The 21827-nt window shown below is 41.8% G+C and overlaps 1 protein-coding gene across 1 annotated transcript in view; it reads right to left on the minus strand.

The window, feature by feature from the left end:
* The window catches only part of LOC126108847 (uncharacterized), a 246408-nt gene that overhangs the window by 201362 nt on the left and 23219 nt on the right, over nt 1-21827 (minus strand). Inside the window, exons 4-5 of the mRNA XM_049914214.1 lie at nt 3289-3435; nt 1334-1549 (exon numbers count right to left, since the gene is read on the minus strand). Coding sequence (XP_049770171.1) covers nt 1334-1549; nt 3289-3435 — 363 coding nt within the window. The remainder of the gene's footprint in view (nt 1-1333; nt 1550-3288; nt 3436-21827) is intronic.

The raw sequence follows: 21827 nt of genomic DNA on the forward strand, positions 1-21827 counted from the left end.
AAGCAGTGATAATATTAGTAACATAGGAGCAGAATTACCACATGGAGCTATGTTGCAACAGTGTCTAACAGATCAACAAGATGTGATAGAAGACCTACCAAGGAAGATGTGTGTGTAGTAGATTACTGTGGACCCCATGACAGTGTTAAGAAATGAACTAACAAAGCACTAACTAACCAAACAGGAGCTGCTTATTAAATCAAATCATTTGTCACTGGAGGACCAAGAAATAATTTCACCATTGCTACTTAGGTACTTTGATATTTTCTGAGAACGGAATAATCTTCCAACAGCCCCCCCCTCCCCCAAGTTCAATGCAGGATACATACAGCAGGAGCAGTACCTGTTGCTCAATAACAGAACAGAATCCCATATAGTCAACAAGCCTCCATCAAAGAAATGATTTACTGAACCCTGCTTCCAGCTGGTGATTAACCTAGAGAACTGTAATATCCACCTTTGGCAAGACTCTCAGTAATTGCAAGAGGAAAAAATTACCTACAAGGTAAAAGTAGTACAGGATGCGTGCTGCTTGCAGGAAGTTAAAAGCTGTAAGATTACTGGATAGCAGTTGTTCAGGGATATTTTCTGAGTATTAGTGTTTAAGAGACCCATGGTCTCTGGTGATTCACTACAGAGTAATAATGTAATTGTGAGTTACTTGATCTGTCACCCCAGTTACCTTGGTTTCTGTATCAAAAGTTACAACAGACAAAACAGAGAGATGCAACAATCATCATACAAAATTAGTTTGATGTAGTTGCCATCATGGGGAAGGAAGAGCTCAGCACAGTGTCACTGTCTTGCTCATCAACTCAATTCTGTGAATAATACAAGTGGTGCTTAACAACCAATTCTTCGCCAGTAAGCCTATCAATACTGCTGCATGTCACTGTTACCGTATAACTAGTACTGGCAAAAACATTTTCAATACAGAACCAAACAATGTTGAATGCAAGCTCAAGGTTGAAGAGTAAAGTGGACATTACTATACCCAACAGAAAGTTCTCCAAGTGAATTAAATGAGTTATTTCCAAAGCAGGCACAGAGCACATGGTGTCTACACTTGCAATGTCATGTATATATGTACAGCACAAGAAAGGTACGAAAGTAAATGTGGTTAAGGAATCAAACAAAACGGAATTACTTTGTAATGAGCCAACAGAGTTCCTGGGTACAATACAGCAGTACACTCAGAAAACAGCCTTGAACGACGCAATATGGAATTTGTATTCACCCTGTAGTTCTGACCAATGTCAGATGTACACGACAGCTATGTATTCTATACTTGACCCACAGAACACACAAGCTGAGTAGCAGTCTGCCCACTCACCAAAAACCACAGTAGAAGCAGATGTAGGGGTACAAGTAATACATGCTGATCGTGGGGCTCTGCTTTGGAATCAGCCGTCGCATCTTCTTCGCTGGCTCCAAGGTGGACACGGTGCCCAGCCTGCCTGCCAACGATGACCCTGACGTGGATGTGGAGATGGGCACAGGGTTGTGCGCCATCTGCTTCTGCAGCAGGCTCTGTGTTGGCTGGTTGAGCCTGGGGGATAGGCAGAGCTGCTGCAATCACAACTTCACAGAAAGCTCTCCACCATAACTCATGTTTATGAGAAAAATCCCATCACATCTACATTCAGTTCATGGACTACCCACTTGTGTCCTTTTCTACTAAAATGAATTTTACAATATTCCCTCTTCTAAAGAAATAAATTATTCCAAATGTATGTCTTACTTTTTCAACAAATTCTAAAAATAGTAATTGACAAACATTCTGGTTGGAAGGACATCTTGAAAGAACAAAAGGCCTAATTTTTGGGCTGTGAATTGTTTCTTTGTGTCCACTGGCACATTTTTGAACTGAAAGAACACTTTCCTATGTGTCAAATGGCACAACATTGCTCAATTTCTTTTCAAAGTACCTTCATTGCAGTTCTGCTCAAGAAATTTATTGTGATTTCAAGCTGTTGCCTCAAATAACAGTTCTGGTGACAAAACAAAAACATCTGTGGTGTAGCTCCAAGTGTGTGTGTGTGTGTGTGTGTGTGTGTGTGTGTGTGTGTGAGTGAGAGAGAGAGAGAGAGAGAGAGAGAGAGAGAGAGAGAGAGAGAGAATCACACTGCTAGTTTTGGTACTCTGTACACACATACATTAGCCATTTCTGTGCAAATATAAGAAGGTTTCACTATATAATATGAGCATCTTATGCAGTGAAATGTACTTATATTTTAGTACAACTGTGCTGATCACTGTCGACATTAGCATACAGATAACTATTTCCTTTAGATTTTAGATGTAATCATACCACATCTATCAATGGGAATAATGTGTCAGGCCACCAACATGAATATTGGTGATCCTGACTTAATAAAAGATTTACTCACGTTTTAAGTGACAGTAAGTCAATCTTTACCATTCTAAGAAATGTGCTTATGTTGTTCTTTCTACTTGCCATTCCTGTACAACAAGGTGAGTGAGGTCTTAAGAGCCAAGTCCAAACATAATTATACATTGTCATTAAAGTACATAGCCACCCTTTGTTGCTCAATACCTCTTCATTTGCCTTCTGCTTTCCCAGGGTGAAAACAACATTTGGCACTGGTATTATATGTCTCTACTCCCTTCATTAGCCTCTCGCAAGGTACAGGTTTCTGGTCCTTACATTGTCAGGTTCCAAGCAAAACTCTTCATAATTCTCAGTATTTTTCTGACTCTTAGGCATCAGCTGAAGATGCCCATCTCGGCATTTAAACTGACTATCTCAGTGAGGAACACTTAACACTACTTTGAGCCCAAGCACAAGACTGAGAAGGATAAGATGGCAATCATCTTGTTAACTATTTGGGTAATGACCACGGCTTTCTCAAATAGTTGATGCATTTTTACACCCAAATGTTACTATAACTTCATCTTGTTTCTAAACAACACAGTGTCTTTGTCTGTTGCTTTCTCAATAGCTACTCACATTCAACAGATGATACAGCCACTCACAATCCTGCCACACTTCCCAGCAAGTGCTAGCAACATTTAAGTCACATAAAAAGACAGAAATTCTCATGTTCAACCCTCATGTGAAGAGCATCCTGTAAAATGAAACACTACCAATAGACTGCACCCTGTCTGTAGGTGGATGGCTAACATGGCAAGTCACTGCTCCAATTTGAATGTAAGTCATGTCATAAAGCAAGAAGTTGAATACTGCGATGTATATTTACATGACTTGACCTTGACAGCTAATTATATAGGCACCAGAAAAGTGAAATGATGCACTGCCCCACCTACCCCGAGCTAATCTTGCTCTTCAGCTGGTTACCGAGTGTCCCATCCAGCAGCCCACCACGAGCCACTGAGATGCATCTCTTCAGCCCCTCTGACTTGTTGCTGCAGACCAGCACTGCTGTTGATGAGGTGGAGCTGGTCATCACCATACTGCAACATAGCCACACTGACTTTAACGCAAGATGTTATGGCAAAATTCAGCTGCAGAGCACACAGATCAATCAGTCGAAAGTGAATGAGAAATAGAGGGAAGAGTGGTAGATCTGAGAAAGATAAAGAACAACAGATATGTACCTCAAAAAGCTGCTAGAGAAATTTATTTTGTAGCAACTAGTTTCATAGAAGCATTTTGTTCATTTATTTAATCATTCCTTTCAAAAATACAGTGTAGTATAGCTTTAAGTTTTCTCACTGGTTAAAAGATGTGTTTTCTGGTGTTCAGCCTCTGAAGATGACAGCACTGGGTTAGTTGTCAAAATATAGTGCAGAAAAGTGAAAATGACCACTCAGCTGAACACCAAAAAGCACAATATCAACTACTTAATAAATGTTAAAATAAAGTAAAAGAGGAATAGAGAATCTATTGTTGTACTTACTGCAAAAAAATTAAAGAGATGTTTACTGCCACCCCCAATGGAATAAATACTTTGTGGTACAGACCAAATAGTGACAAGAAATATCACAGAATGTGTTGTAAATACTGGCAACAAATATTACTGACTGTGACACAGAAATACTAACAATAATATTATACAATATGATACATTTATCAAGGGACATTTAAAAGTAACACCTGTGCCAAATTTCAAAATTTAGGAAGGTATTTACAGAAAGTTTCATAGATAGTGACACATTTTATCTATTAACTGTAAGGGATAGTCACAATGTGGAAGACTAACTAGCAGATAGTTAAGAGGAGATTATTTTACATGTTTATTAATATGTATCACTATAAATGTGTTATGGTTTGAAGAACTTTTGTACTCTTACTAGGGTGCTGTACGTTTTCTGCTGTTACATGATAGAATGCTGTTACGTGATAGAATGCTATTACGTGAAGATTCATCCATAATGGCATGAAAATAACTGTAATACGCTGATTTGATAATTGCCATATTTCTATAAGAGCAAACAAGACTTGTAGCAACTATTCACTGGTATTGGGGTATCCTTTCCTTTCCTTTCTACAGGAAAGTACCAATTTACAGGTAATTAGTCTCTGTATCCTTTGGCCTCTGAGCAGGGAAGGAATATCTTTTTTCTCCTTGCTTAGGGCTGTACCAATTTTCTGGTTGGAATTTTGCTAAGATAGGAGAGTCTACCAGAAATAGTAATGCTATTTTATTTATTTATTCATCTGATGTTCCAGTGATCCATGTTGTGAATATACCACAGGATACTGAACATATCCATTTTACAAGTCTGTTGTGATTACATTCTAGTTAATATTAAAGAAAATAAATATTGCAGAAAATTAATGTATTACAGAACAGTACATATGTTTACAATAATAGAAAGTCAAACAAAAGGAGGATCTGGAAACGAATCAGAGGGTTACAGCTACATCAGTAATACACACTGTTGTTCAGAAATTTCTCTGTGATGTAAAATGACTCTTGCAAAAGGATTTTTTTTTATTTTTTTTTTAACAAGAGCTCATCATTCATGAAACAATTCGTGAAAGGAAGTCATTAAAAATCTTACAGCCACTGAAATAGACTGCTTCAGTACTATATTCCGTTTTGTATGCTCATAGCAGATATCATCTTTCCTTCTACTTTCTTGACTATGAGACACATCATTAGATTTTTTTTTTTAAGGGCTTCTTTCCCTCATGCACAGTGGATGTGAGGATTTCAAGTTCCTTAAAAACATTTCTTCATGTGCCTCTACGATGGACTCCACTCACAATTCTTATATTTGCAATGCGAATTTTGTCAGACATAGGGGATATAAAAATGAAAAAGCTGGCATACTATGCTTACTTTCATTCCATAATGTCATATAGGATTATTTTTTGGGGTAATTCATCAAGCCAAGCTAAAGTTTTCCGGGCACAAAAACGTGCAGTAAGAATTATATGTGGTGTGAACTCAAGAACATCCTGCAGAAGCCTGTTTAGGGAACTAGGGATACTAACTACAGCTTCCCAATATATTTATTCCTTAATGAAATTTGTCATTAAAAATATATCACTTTTTCAAACCAACAGCTCAATTCATGGAATCAATACTAGAAATAAGAATAATCTTCACAAGGATTTAAAGTCACTTAGTCTTGTACAAAAAGGTGTGCATTATTCAGGAACACACATTTTCAATAACTTGCCAGCAGCCATAAAAAGCTTAACAACCAATGAAATTCAGTTTAAGAGAAGCCTAAAGGATTTATTGGTGGCCAACTCCTTCTACTCCATTGATGAATTTCTTAGTAAAACCAACTGATTTGTATATAAGTACAACATAACTTCTGCACAATTTCAGTGCAGTAATGTGTTCACTGAAAATGTGTGTGTGTGTGTGTGTGTGTGTGTGTGTGTGTGTGTAAGTATAATCTAACTTCTGCACCATTACAGTGCAGTAATGTGTTCATTGTAAATAAGTATTACAGTAGTTGTATTACATGTATATTACCTTATAAATAAATAAAAAACTTTTTTATTTTAAATTCAGTGCATTAGTATTTGTAAAATGACTCTTAGTGTTCATTAAAAAATGACGATCATTCCACTTGGGAGCTGTGGAATGGTACATTAGCTTATTTGTTTTAGTTGTAAATATTTGTCATGTATTGTTGTTTTTCTGACATGTTCCACATCCTGGAGGACCTCCTCACTACGGATCAATTGGAATGAAATTAAATCTAATCTAATCTAATGGCTCTTTTCTGTGCTTAGTGGCTGATTTCCCCAAACTATGATTCTGTAATCCATAATGGCATGAAAATCGCTGCAACAAGCTGATTTGATGGTTTCCTTATTTCTATAAGAGCAAACTAAGCATAGAGCATAAGTTGCAGAATACTGTCTCTGACAGAGTTTCAAGATACGGTTTGTAAAACAAAAAGAAAACTGTATCTGTCAATCCGAAACAGTTCTGATGTTGATGCCATAGCACATTACAAGAAATACTGCCAAATATTCAAGACTGTAACATGGACATCAAAGCAAATATATTACAAGGAAAAGATAGTCATATCACATAACAAAATAAAAACAATATGGGATATACTGAAAGAGAAGATCGGTAGAACCAGACATGAAGAGGGGCAAATAGCATTCAGAGTAAATGATACACTGGTGATATATATGTATAGTGTTACAGAACTTTTTAACAAACTTTTAGTAACTGTTACTGAAAAGATGGGGTTGTCAGGTTCTGTAGATGGTACCATGCGATACCTCAGACTACACATGTCAAGTAACTTCCATAATATGAATTGGCCCTTAACTACACCAGCAGAAGTAATGTCCATCATAAAATCTTTAAAATCTAAAACATCTAGTGGGTATGATGAAATTTCAACAAAGATAATTAAAGAATGCCAGGAAATAGTGCCAAATTTCAGTCCAATTCCACTTTTCCAGCATTGTCAAAAATTTTAGAAAAGGTAATGTACAATCAGCTATAAAACCTTATCACAAATAAAAATGTCAAAATCGCAGTTTGGATTTCTAAAGGGTTCTGATATTGAGAAGGCTATCTACACTGTAGTAGCCACCAGAAAGATCGCGGGAGGCGCACATTGGCACGGCGCGTCATGGACAGTAGTTGCCACAAGTAGAGTCCCGTCCACCAGAGGGCACGCGAGAATTCGGACGCGCCCTCTGCCGGCGTAACAACAACAACAACTCCGGCAGGACAGGCAGAGCGCGGTCAGTCAACATCGGGCATGCCTAGGACACAGTCCCGGTCTACGCTAAGTGAAGTGCGACGTAACGTGAACAGTGTTACTACACAATTGGCGACGAGTAGGGTCGTTCTTTCGCGTGTTGCATCGTTGTTCCGGTTTCGCAGTTTCTCCACGGCATGGAGGATTTGGTGCGGGTTTTGGTTGCGCAGCAGACGGAGCTCATGGCCACCATGAAACAAGTGCTTCCGGCGTTGCTCTCACCGCCGTCTGCTCCGGCGCCGTTCCCTCCTCCCTTTCCCCCGTGTGACGAGACGGCGGAGGATTGGGACGCATATGAACATCGCCTTCGGCAGCATTTCCAGGCGTTTCATGTTGCCGATGCGGAGGTATGTCGTGCTCTCTTCTTGTCTTGGATATCTCCCTCGCTGTATCAAGTTTTGCGGCAGCTGGCGCCGTTGCAGGAACCCTCGTCCTTGTCTTTTGACGACTTGTGTTCATTGCTGTCTTCATATTATCGCCGCCGCACGCATGTTGTGGCGGCTAGGGTCGAGTTCTATCAATGCAAGAAACAGCCCCATCAGTCTTACCGGGCGTGGGCCGCAACCCTGCACGGTCTTAGTCGCAAGTGTCATTTTGTCACGGAGCAGTCGCGGGAGTCGTATGCCCATGTTATGGTACGCGACGTCATTGTTCGTTCGGCCCCTGATAGGGAGGTCCGGCAACGGGCCCTGCAGTTAGAAGACCCTCCCTCGAAGAAGTCCTGTCCATTGCTCAATCGTATGAAGTCTCTCACGCAGCAGGTCAACAGCTGGAAGCGTGGTGCGACGTCGCGGAGGTTCAGGGCGGTGCGGCCGCGTCCACTGTGTCTGGGGTGGACGACGTGCGAGCGGTACAATCCGGCCGTTACGGCCGCTCCCGCGCGGCGCGTAAACAGAATTCCGGCTGCCGGCCCCTGTTGCCGTCCTGTGCGTCGTGCTATATACATCACGATCGGTCAAAGTGCCCCCAGCGTTGGGCCGTTTGTCGCAAATGTCATAAAAACGGTCACATTGCTAAAGTTTGCCGCTCAGCCTCAAAGGAATCGAAGGAAGCAAGTACAGAGGACATGGACGTTGACATTCAGGAAGTTTCATCGGGCCAGGCTCCCGATGCATCGGCACGCAAACTCTTTATCGAGGTGTCAGTTCGGTCGCGCCGGTTACAACTGCAAGTAGATACGGGCGCGGCAGTTTCGTTGTTGAATGCACAAACGTATTCCGACCTTGGATCGCCCCCGTTGGCGCCAGTTTACCGGCGTCTACGCGGTTATGGTAAACAGTTCATTCCCCTACTGGGTCAATTCACTACCGACGTGACTTACAAATCAGTCACTCGGCCTATTACTTTTATTGTTGTCAGTGATGCGAGCTCCGCTAACCTTTTTGGCCTGGATGCCTTTCAAGCTTTCGGTTTTTCTATCGCTGACACCATACAGTTGGTCTCCGAAGACGTTCCCTATCACTCATTAGAATCTTTGATCTCAGACTTTCCAGACATTTTTGAGGAGGGCCTGGGACGTGTTTCAGATTTTGAAGCTCACTTAACGTTGAAGGCGTCGGCTCGCCCGCGTTTCCTACGCGCGAGGCAGATCCCCTTGGCTCTCCGCCCTCAGGTAAAGGAAGAGCTAGACCGGCTGACAGCCCTAGGGGTCGTTCTTCCCATTTCTTCCAGTGAGTGGGCTTCGCCCCTCGTTATTGTCAAGAAGCCCTCTGGAAAATTACGTCTTTGTGGCGATTTTAAGGCCATCATTAATTCCCAATTGGTGGTGGACACCTATCCTTTGCCTCGTGCTGATGAATTGTTCTCCGCCGTGGCGGGAGGCCACTATTTTTCGAAAATCGATCTGTCAGAGGCTTATCATCAGATACCACTTGATGAGGACTCCAAACGGCTGGCAGTCATCAACACCCCGTTTGGCCTTTACCAATACCAGCGGTTGGCTTTTGGAATATCCAGTGCCCCGGCGATATTCCAGCGTTATCTTGAGCATGTCACGTCGACAATCCCTCATTGTATTAATTACCTGGATGACATAATTGTCACGGGCCGCAGCACGATGGACCACTTGCACAACCTTCGCACCCTCTTTCTCAAATTCAGGTCTGTGGGCTTGCGTTGCAACCTGCAGAAGTCAACCTTCTTCCAACCGTCCATTGAGTATGTGGGCTACACCATCTCTCGGCATGGCATCCAGCCACTAGGAAGTTTGGTCCAAGGTATTGTCAACCTTCCTCGGCCCACATCGCTGAAGGAGTTACAAGCTTTATTAGGCAAGATAGCCTATTACCACCGGTTCATTCCCAGGGCTTCCACTATAGCCCACCCCCTGTACTGCCTTCTGCACAAGGGTGTTCCTTTTGATTGGTCGCGGCATGCGAGCAAGCGTTCACCTCGTTGAAGGGCCTCCTCACGTCAGCCCCTTGTTTGGCTACTTTTGATCCCCATAAGCCGTTAGTCCTGGCTACGGATGCTTCACAGTATGGGGTGGGGGCGGTCCTGGCCCATCGCAACGCAGATGGTTCCGAGCAACCACTGGCGTTTGCGTCGAAAACGCTTAGTCCCGCGCAGGCCCATTACTCCCAGGTGGAAAAAGAGGCTTTGGCCATTGTCTACGCTGTTACCAAGTTTCACCCTTTCTTGTATGGCACGAAGTTTCAGTTAATCACTGACCATAAGCCGTTAATATCGTTATTTGGCCCCGCCTCTCAGATTCCGGATAGGGCGGCCCACAGACTACAGCACTGGGCCTTGTTCCTCTCTAAGTACCATTATGACATTCGTTTTCGCCCTACAGGCCAGCATGCCAGCGCCGACGCTCTTTCCCGTCTTCCGGTGGGCCCGGACCCTACATTTGATCGAGAGGAGATTATGTGTTTTCATTTGGATGTGGCGTCCCGCCAGGCGGTTGATGGCTTCCCGATCACTAGTTCTCGAGTTCCCAGGGAAACAGCGGCTGACCCGGTTCTCCGGCACGTAGTTCGCCTCATTCAGCAGGGGTGGTCGTCCCGCCCTCCGGGCCGGGCCTCGGACCCTCTTCGTAATTATTTTCTTCTACGAGACCGTCTCTCGGTCTTGGAAGGAGTTCTCCTTCTGGCTACCGATGATACAGCTCCTCGCGTGGTTGTTCCTGCAAGTTTACGACGGGAGGTCCTCAAGTTATTACATGCGGGGCACTGGGGTGTTTCCCGTACTAAAACCTTGGCTCGCAGACATGTGTACTGGCCCGGTATTGACAGAGAAATTGAGCACTTGGTGGCCGCCTGTTCCCAGTGTGCGAGCCAACAAGCATCTCCCAGGGCAGCGTTCTCTTCATGGCCGCCGGCAACCCAGGCGTGGGAACGTGTTCACATCGATTTTGCGGGGCCGTTTCTCAATGGCTTTTGGCTCATTGTCATTGATGCTTATTCCCGATTCCCATATGTGGTTCGCTGCTCCTCAACCACTTCAGACGTTGCAATCCAGGCACTAGCAAAAATCTTTTCTGTGGAAGGTCTGCCAATCACCCTGGTCTCGGACAATGGACCGCAGTTTCTTTCGCAGACCTTCCAGGATTTTTGTAGGCGCTTCGGTATTCGGCACGTTCGGTATTCGGCACGCATGGGCGTCAACCTAGGACTCTGCTGCACCTCCTCCAGCCTGGTCCTCGCCAGTCTTCCCAAAACGGAGTACCTGGCTTTCCACTGGGTATGTCAGTCTGGGCCCGTGGGTTTGGTCGCAATCCACGTTGGATACCGGCGGTGGTCCTGCACCGGCATGCCCGCCGGCTCTATACCTTGCAGGTGGGGGACCGGGTGGTACGTCGTCACCAAAATCAGCTACGTCCAACGTTCGGGCACCCACCCTCCGCCCCCTCGGACACCGGCTTCCCCATTGCCGGCACCTGTATTGGTTTCACAGGGGACGTTACCTCCTCTCCCCGCTGTGACTCTGCCGCACTGTGATGGTTCTCAGCCTTGGCAGCCTCCAGTGGCTCCAGCACCGGCATCGCCGTCATTCGAGCTGCCCCAGCGAGAGCTGGCCCCCCTAGCCGGCCTGGTTTCACAGGGGGCTAGTTCCCCTGTGGTCGTCCCTTCCCCTTCGTCCCCGCCACTGGGTCTTGTCCCTCCTGAGGTGGAACAGGATCCGGAGTTCGACAGCTTGTCGCCCGTTCTGTCCCGGGCTCCGGTTGTGGGACGACGGGGGCCTCTTCGTGTGGGTCATTTCCAGCCATATTCGAAGGTTCCGGCTCGAGGGTTGGCAGATTCCCTCGACTCCGGCCATCCCATGGATGTGGAGGTCATCGCTCCTGCCCGACGCTCCACCTTTCGACGCAGTGGATCACAGTGGCTTCACCCCCCGAAGGAGGAGGAGTGTAGTAGCCACCAGAAAGATCGCGGGAGGTGCACATTGGCACGGCGCGTCATGGACAGTAGTTGCCGCAAGTAGAGTCCCGTCCACCAGAGGGCACGCGAGAATTCGGACGCGCCCTCTGCCGGCGTAACAACAACAACAACTCCGGCAGGACAGGCAGAGCGTGGTCAGTCAACATCGGGCATGCCTAGGACACAGTCCCGGTCTACGCTAAGTGAAGTGCGACGTAACGTGAACAGTGTTACTACATACACTTAAAGTGAAAATGTACTTAATTCATTAGACAAAAAATTGCAGACAACTGATATATTTTGTGATCTGTCAAAGGCATCTAACTGTGTAAATCACAATATCCTTTTAAGTAAATTATAATATTGTAGTGTAACAGGAAATGCTGCAAAATGGTTCAAATCTTATATCTCTGGCAGGAAACAAAGGGTGTTATTAGGAAAGAGACATGTATTAAGCTATCAGGCATCATCCAACTGGGAACTAATTACATGTGAGGTCCCACAAAATTCCATCTTAGGGCCCTTACTTTTCCTTGTGTATATCAATGACCTTTCATCAATAACATTACCAGATGACAAGTTTGTTTTGTTTGCTGATGATAAAAAAATTGCAATAAATAGCAAATCAAGTATAGTCTTAGAGATCAGCTAATAAAATATTTGTGGACATTAATCATTGGTTCCTGGGCAATTCTATTTCACTAAACTTTGAAAAAACACACTACATACAGTTCAGAACCTGTAAGGGATGTCTCACAAGTATATGCCTAACATATGATGACAAGCAGATAGAAGATGTGGACAGTGTTAAATTCTTGGGGTTACAGCTTGATAATCAATTCAACTAGGAGGAGCACACCGCAGAACTGTTGAAGCATCTTAACAAATCTATTTGCAATGTGAATTTTGTCAGGACATAGGGGATATAAAAATGAAAAAGCTAACATACTATGCTTACTTTCACTCCATGATCTTATATGGAATTATTTTTTGGGATAATTCATCAAGCTAAAGTTTTCAGGGCAGAAAAACATGCAATAAGAGTTATATGTGGTGTGAACTGAAGAACATCCTGCAGAGGCTTGTTTAGCGAACTAGGGATACTAATTACTGCTTCCCAATATATTTATTCCTTAATGAAATTTGTCATTAAAAATACGTCAATTTTTTCAAAACAACAGCCCTGTTCATGGAATCAACACTAGAAATAAGAATAATCTTCACAAGGATTTAAAGTCACTTACTCATGTACAAAAAGGTGCGCATTATTCAGGAACACACATTTTCAATAACTTGTCAGCAGCCATAAAATAAACTTAACAACCAATCAAATCTAACTTTTGCACCATTTCAGTCCAGTATTGTGTTCATTGGAAATAAGTATTATAGTAGTTCTGTTATATGCTTATTACCTTATAAATAAATAAAAAAAACATTTTTTTAAAAATTTTATAGCGACCATTCCCTGGTTCAGGTCAAAAAAATCGATTTTTTGTTTTCATCATATTTTGATAGATTAAGGTTTTATTTAGGTACTCTGAAAATGATTTTGTTGAAACTCTTTTTTTCGAACATTTAAAGTGAATTTTCCTACCACATGTGCTTATGCGCCATGCCCACTTTTCTGTCACCCACTTTTCTGCATATATTTTAGATCTTTATATCCCCTACATTGCATGTTAGGGATTTTTTTTTTTTTTACTCCCGAGAGCGTTGGCTAGCCTTGGAATGCAACAGTCCGCATTCTTTTGTTTCTGCTGTTTGTAAACAACAAACCTTCAAACACGTGGTTAGTTTTGATCAAGTGCGATTGCGATTAGTTGCTATATTCACGTCTGCAGTGCTTGCTTACATCTGTTTTGTTGTGTTTATTGAAGATGATGAAACGTAAAGGCATTTTCAAGGAATGACAATTTAGACGAAATAAGTTTAAAAAGCTTTCTGTACAAGAGGTTATGTCGCCTGGCAACAATGTTTCTAATTGTAATTCTTCAAGAAGTGCATCATCAAAGAAGCTCTCACCATTTCAAGAGTGTTACAACGAATTTACTGTAAGTGACAAGGGGTGCAGTAATATTATTATAAATTTGAGAATATTATCAGATGTAATTTCTAAATTTGTACAATGTAGACAGGGTGGTGAGTCACAGAGTGTGAAAATTTGTGAGAGTGCCAGTGGGAGAAAAGGCCTAGCAATTGCTTTGGATTTAATTTGCACTAAATGCTCAGCTGTGATTTCATTTACGAGTTCTTCAAAACCAGATGCAAGTTGCCCTTTTGAAATCAATAATAGATTAGTTTATGCCTTACGATCCATTCGCAAGGGCATGGCTGCATGGAGAACATTTTGTTCAGTGATGAACTTACATCAACCACATTAGAGAAAGCTGTATGTGAGGTCAGTGACGAAAGCATGAAACTGGCTGCTAGGGAAGCAGTGGAAGAAAATGATGGAATGTTCGGATATCGCAGTTGCACTTAATGAAAGTTGGCAGATAAAGAGGACATACTTCTCTGAATGGAGTAGTGATTGCCATGAGTGTAGACACCGGTAAAGTGTTAGATGTGGAGATAGTGTGTAAATATTGCAAATGTTGTAAAATCAATGAACATAAAGAACACAACTGTGTGGCTAATTTTAGAGGAACAAGTGATGGTCTGGAAATTCATGGAGAGCAACAAATATTTTATCGCTCCGTAGAAACAAGAAATGTATGGTACACCAAATATTTGGGTGATGGTAACAGTAAAGCATACAATGATGTGGTGAACTCTAAGCCATATGGAGATGCCATTATTAGCAAAATAGAATGTGTAGGCCATGTTAGAAAACGTTTGGGAACATGGCTAAGAAAACTAACTGTTGATATGAGAGGAAAGAAACTACGAGATGGAAAATTGTTGACCAAACAAGGTCGGTTAACTAAAACTGAAATAGAAAACTTTAAGGTATACTATGGGCAGCCAATTAGGAGAAATAAAGAAAATCTGGAGGCAATGAAGAGAGATGTTTGGGCCATATTCTTCCATATGTCTTCTACTGATGATACGCCATGTCATGGACTGTGTCCATCAGGAAAAAACTCATGGTGCAAATACAATAGGGCTCAGGCAACTGGAGAATCTTATTCTCACCAGCATTCTCCCTCTGCTGCTGTTATCACAGCTTTAAACCTGTTTTCAGAGACTTCGCTCATCCTGACATTCTAAGGAAATGTCTGCACGGGCAGATACAGAACGCAAATGAATGTTTCAACAGCATAATTTGGAACAGCCTTCCTAAAACTGTATTTGTAGGTATGCATACAATGAAACTAGGAGTTCATGATGCTGTTATTAAATTCAATTGTGGTAATCTTGGAAAGTGTTGGGTACTGAAAAATCCGGAAATTAATCCTGGTGAAAATATGATCACTGGGCTGCAACATTGCAATAAAATGAGGATAGCCGATGCAGACAGGTCTGCATCTAATATGGCCAAGAAAGCAGGCCAAAGAAGGGCATCATATGCTGCATGATAGTTCTAATTAACTGTAAGTAACAAATTTCAAAAGTTTTTTTTTTAAAGTCAATTCCCCGCAAACTAAAATTTTCAGTACATATGCCCCATTATATCAGAAACTATCATAGATAAATAAATGAAATTTTCAGACAATCTGCATAACATAAAAAGCCACCTCTGGTATTACATTCATCAATATTCCCCCATTAGGAAATTCATGAAAACATATTTTCTGCAGAAAAAACTTAATACTTTTTGTTCTTGTGTTGTTGTGGTCTTCAGTCCTGAGACTAGTTTGATGCAGCTCTCCATGCTACTCTATCCTGTGCAAGCTTCCTCATCTCCCAGTACCTACTGCATCCTACATCCTTCTGAATCTGCTTAGTGTATTCATCTCTTGGTCTCCCCCTACGATTTTTACCCTCCACGCTGCCCTCTAATACTAAAATGGTGATCCCTTGATGCCTCAGAACATGTCCTACCAACCGATCCCTTCTTCTGGTCAAGATGTGCCACAAACTTCTCTTCTCCCCCATCTATTCAATGCTTTCTCATTAGTTATGTGATCTACCCATCTAATCTTCAGCATTCTTCTGTAGCACCACATTTCGAAAGCTTCTATTCTCTTCTTGTCTAAACTATTTATCGTCCATGTTTCACTTACATACATGCCTACACTCCATACAAATATTTTCAGAAATGACTTCCTGACACTTAAATCTATACTCGATGTTAACAAATTTCTCTTCTTCAGAAACACTTTCCTTGCCATTGCCAGTCTACATTTTATATCCTCTCTACTTCGACCATCATCAGTTATTTTGCTCCCCAAATAGCAAAACTCCTTTACTACTTTAAGTGTCTCATTTCCTAATCTAATCCCCTCAGCATCACCCGACTTAATTCAACTACATTCCATTATCTTTGTTTTGATTTTGTTGATGGTCATCTTATATCCTCCTTTCAAGACACTGTCCATTCCATTCAACTGTTCTTCCAAGTCCTTTGCTGTCTCTGACAGAATTACAATGTCATCGGCGAACCTCAAAGTTTTATTTCTTCTCCATGGATTTTAATACCTACTCCGAATTTTTCTTTTGTTTCCTTTACTGCTTGCTCAATATACAGATTAAATAACATCGGGGAGAAAGAACAACCCTGTCTTATTCCCTTCCCAACCACTGCTTCCCTTTCATGTCCCTCGACTCTTATAACTGCCGTCTGGTTTCTGTACAAAGAGTAAATAGCCTTTCGCTCCCTGTATTTTATCCCTGCCACCTTTAGAATTTGAAACAGAGTATTCCAGTCAACATTGTCAAAAGCTTTCTCTTAAATTCTACAAATGCTAGAAACGTAGGTTAGCCTTTCCTTAATCTTTCTTCTAAGATAAGTCGTAAGGTCAATATTGCCTCACGTGTTCCAGTATTTCTACGGAATCCAAACTGATCTTCCACGAGGTCAGCTTCTACTAGTTTTTCCATTCATCTGTAAAGAATTCGTGTTAGTATTTTGCAACTGTGGCTTATTGAACTGATTGTTCAGTAATTTTCACGTCTGTCAACACCTGCTTTCTTTGGGATTGGAATTATTATATTCTTCTTGAAGTCTGAGGGTATTTCGCCTGTTTCATACATCTTGCTCATCAGATGGTAGAGTTTTGTCAGGACTGGCTCTCCCAAGGCCATCAGTAGTTCCAATGGAATGTTGTCTACTCCAGGGGCCTTGTTTCGACTCAGGTCATTCAGTGCTCTGTCAAACTCTTCACGCAGTATCGTATCTCCCATTTCATCTTGATCTACATCCTCTTCCATTTCAATAATATTGTCCTCAAGTACATCGCCCTTGTATAGACCCTCTATATACGCCTTCCACCTTTCTGCTTTCCCTTCTTTGCTTAGAACTGGGTTTCCATCGAAGCTCTTGATGTTCATACAAGTGGTTCTCTTATCTCCAAAAGCCTCTTTAATTTTCCTGTAGGCAGTATCTATCTTACCCCTAGTGAGATAAGCCTCTACATCCTTACATTTGTCCTCTAGCCATCCCTGCTTAGCCATTTTGCACTTCCTGTCAGCATCATTTTTGAGACGTTTGTATTCCTTTTTGCCTGCTTCATTTACTGCATTTTATATTTTCTCCTTTCATCAATTAAATTCAACATTTCTTCTGTTACCCAAGAATTTCTACTAGCCCTCACCTTTTTACCTACTTGGTCCTCTGCTGCCTTCACTACTTCATCCCTCAAAGCTACCCATTCTTCTTCTACTGTATTTCTTTCCCCCATTCCTGTCAATTGTTCCCTTATGGTCTCCCTGAAACTCTGTACAGCCTCTGGTTTAGTCAGTTTATCCAGGTCCCATTTCCTTAAATTCCCACCTTTTTGTAGTTTCTTCAGTTTTAATCTACAGTTCATAACCAACAGATTGTGGTCAGAGTCCACATCTGCCCCTGGAAATGTCTTACAATTTAAAACCTGGTTCTTAAATCTCTGTCTTACCATTATATAATCTACCTGAAACCTGTCAGTATCTCCAGGCTTCTTCCATGTATACAACCTTCTTTTATGATTCTTGAACCAAGTGTTAGCTATGATTAAGTTGTGCTCTGTGCAAAATTCTACCAGGCGGCTTCCTCTTTCATTTCTTAGCCCCAATCCATATTCACCTACTACGTTTTCTTCTCTCCCTTTTCCTACTACCGAATTCCAGTCAACAATGACTATTAAATTTTCGTCTCCCTTCACTGCCTGAATAATTTCTTTTATTTCATCATACATTTCTTCAATTTCTTCGTCATCTGCAGAGCTAGTTGGCATATAAGCTTGTACTACTGTAGTAGGCGTGGGCTTCGTGTCTATCTTGGCCACAATAAGGCGTTCACTGTGCTGTTTGTAGTAGCTTACCCGCATTCCTATTTTTTTATTCATTATTAAACCTACTCCTGCATTATCCCTATTTGACTTTGTGTTTATAACCCTGGAGTCACCTGTTCCTCCTGCCACCGAACTTCACTAATTCTCACTATATTAACTTTAACCTATCCATTTCCCTTTTTAAATTTTCTAACCTACCTGCCCGATTAAGGGAACTGACATTCCACGCTCCGATCCGTAGAATGCCAGTTTTCTTTCTCCTGATAACGACGTCCTCTTGAGTAATCCCTGCCCAGAGATCCGAATGGGGGACTATTTTACCTCCGGAATATTTTACCCAAGAGGATGCCATCATCATTTAATCATACAGTAAAGCTGGATGCCCTCGGGAAAAATTACGGCCATAGTTTCCCCTTGCTTTCAGCCATTCGCAGTACCAGAACAGCAAGGCCGTTTTGGTTATTGTTACAAGGCCAGATCAGTCAATCAACCAGACTGTTGCCCTTGCAACTACTGAAAAGGCTGCTGCCCCTCTTCAGGAACCACATGTTTGTCTGGCCTCTCAGCAGATGTCCCTCCGTTGTGGTTGTACCTACGGTACGGCTATCTGTATCGCTGAGGCACGCAAGCCTCCCCACCAACGGCAAGGTCCATGGTTCATGTTAATAAATTTAAAAAAGTATTTCTTAAAAACTATAAAATGGATGAAGTAGATTTTAGTACAGTTGACTATTAGCATCATGCAGCATACAGTAAAAATATTAAGGTCCTGCATCAAATAGTTTTTTCAGAAATGGGACAAATACTTGTCTACATTAACACAGGTTAGATAGGCAGGGTGTGGTCCCCTTAAATTCAGCGCATTACTGCGATCTTAGTAAATGAGTGTTGTAAAATGATCCTTTCATATATTTTTCATAAAAAAATGCTAATTCCACTTGGGACCTGTGGAAAGTACATTAGCTTATTTGTTTTAGTTGTAAATATTTGTCATGTATTATCGTTTTTCTAACATGTTCTACATCCTGGAGTATCTCCTCACTACAGATCAACTGGAATGAAAGTAAATCTAATCTAATCTGACCAACATAGCTTGTTATCAGTATGTAAATCTAGGTATTTTGATGTATCTACCCCTGTTATCTGCTAGTCACCTAGTTTTTCTTGTATTTCTTGATCTTCTGTGGTTGCGTGAGATTGAATGAAGTTTATTTTACTGTAGTTAACACACTCACCACTTCACAAGTTTAAAGCATCCCTAAAAACCATATTACCTGACACTGCAACTTTATCTAATGAATTATCAAAGTATTGTAAATATTGTTATCAAAATGGCAAATTTACAATACTCAGTGCAATGAGGTAGCTCATTTATAAAAAAAAAAAAAAAGACTGAAAAACTGGGTGCCCAGAACTGAGCCCTGAAGCACTCCACATGCAATATTACCCCTTTCTGATCATGCTGAGACACCTTCCCATCTTTCTGTTAACTATCTGCTTCCCATTACAGAAGTAGAAACCAAACCTCTTCCCTACAGCACAAATGTACCTAGGTATGTAGCACTGTGTAAAAGTATCTAATGCCTGAAACAGTCAAACACTTCTTAGGTCACAAAATATTTCAATGAACTGCATTTTTTGTTAACTGACTACAAAACAATGGCAGCAAGGTAAATATTGCATTTTCTGTTGAAAATCCTTTCCAGAATCCAAACTGCCTTTACGGTCACAAAGACTTGTAAGAAACTGCATACATTCACTTGTATTTTATGAATACTTTTCCTGTGAATAGCCACATTTGGGAAGTTTTGGATCTATTTGTGAGGTCTCAGAAATATTGCAAGCTGTTTTGAATTGTTGTTAGATGTGACTTCTGGCAGATGTTTTTCACATTCACTTGTCCTTTTAAAATAACCTTGCAACTGACATTGCTGAACTTGCTTAACACATTAGCTGAGGTTGCATTTCCTTTACAGTGAAATAAATATACAGGGTATACATAAAGTCTGGGAAAACTTTCAATTATTTATTGCACAAGAACCAAACATTGTACAGATATCATAGATACGTCACTTTGCAGAGACACCCTGAAAGTTTTTATTCGTGTATACCACTACAGTGTAGTTTGGTAATTTGGTGATAGTCAGCTCTAGTTACAAACATGGCAAGGTCAGGTGCATAGTGAGCTTTCTGTGTGTTGGAGTTCGACAAAAACAAGTGTGCTACAGCTGTTCAATGGATGTTTAGAACCAACTACAGCAAGAAGCCACCAACAAGGAAGGCCATTTACCACTGGCACAACAAATTCGTTACAACGGGTTGCTTGTGCCTGGCAAAGAGAAGCGGATGTCCCAGTGTGAGTGAAGTGAATGTGGAGCACATATGAGAGACATTCATAAAGAGTCCAAAGAAACTGGTGTGTCGTGCATCCCATGAACATGAAATGGCTCCAATGACAGAGTGGAAAGTCCTGCATCAGAAGCTGTCTATGAAACCATTCAAATTGGAGCTAGTGCAGAAGCTGAATGATGACGACAAAGACAAGCGTTTTGAGTTTTCTTTGCAGTTGCAAGAATTGAATGAGGATGGGGATAGCATTGTTGATAGCTTAATTTTTAGGGATGAAGCCACTTTTCACACTAATGGGAAAGTGAACAGGCATAACTGTCAAACCTGGGGTTCAAAGCACCTACACAAATGCACTGAATTTTAGTGTGATTCCCCAAAGGTATACGCTTTTTGTGCCTTGTCACATCAAAAACTGTATGGGCCATTCTTCTTTGCCGAGAGCACTGTCACTGGATATTCCTACTTGGACATGTTGCATCAATGTCTGATGCCTCAAATGCAATCGGATTCTCCATTTATCTTTCAGCAGGATGAGGCTCCACCCCATTTTCATCATGAAGTTCGTGGGTACTTGAACACGGAGCTGCCACATCAATGGATCAGCCGTGCTACAGAAGGGGACAGCTGTTTCATAAAACGGCCTCCCTGATCAACAGATCTCATTCTGTGTTACTTTTTTCTGTGGAGACACATTAAGGATCTGGTATATGTACTGCCTCTAACACGTGATATAGCAGAGCTCTGGGAGAGAATATGGGAAGCGACTGCCACACTTGACTATGCCATGCTGGGATGGGTATGGCAAGAATTCGATTACCGTATTGATGTCTGCCAGGTCAGTCATGGTTCGCATATCTAATGTCTGTAAAAAAAAAAAAAAACTTTCAGAGTTTCTCTTCAAAATGCAATATGTATGACATCTGTACAACTTTTAGTCCATGTGCAATAAATATACGAAACTGTTCTTTTTTCCATTGTTACATATATTATCTGACCATGAGTTAACTCTGTGGGAGCTGTCATACAAAAGTTGGTAACAGGAGGCACTGTGAGGAGGACTCGGGGAAGATCACTGAGGCCTTTCCCTGTAAATGCAAAATTTGCAGCAAAAATAATGTAAGGGAAGACCCATGCCACAGGCACACCTGGATCAAGTTAGGAGACAGCTGATGAGGATGGGGCAAGGTGGTAGTGAGGAGGGATGGTTGGCAACTGGCAGTTGGAGTGCTACCAAGATTTTGACATGTCTGACAGTTTTTTGTGGCTACCAGCAACAGATTTCAGCTGCCAGAGTTGAGGGGAGAGCCACCTCAATATAACGTAAGAGTACAGTATGTGCAGTAGATTCTGCCCTTGGTTAGGAAAACTTGGAATAACACTAATTTTAGGAAGAAGATAGTATTGGTGCAATGTAGCAGTCATGGCAGAACTGTAGGCCCTTTATTTCAGAAATTAAGGGAGGAGTATCACATCACCAGCAGTTTCAAGCCAAGTGCTGAGCTGGATCAGGTGGTTATGGGTCTAGGGTCTCTGTGTACGGATTTCACAAAAGAGGATCAGGTAGTGACAG

The sequence above is a fragment of the Schistocerca cancellata genome, chromosome 11, assembly GCF_023864275.1.
Source record: "Schistocerca cancellata isolate TAMUIC-IGC-003103 chromosome 11, iqSchCanc2.1, whole genome shotgun sequence".
Lineage (NCBI taxonomy): Eukaryota > Metazoa > Arthropoda > Insecta > Orthoptera > Acrididae > Schistocerca > Schistocerca cancellata.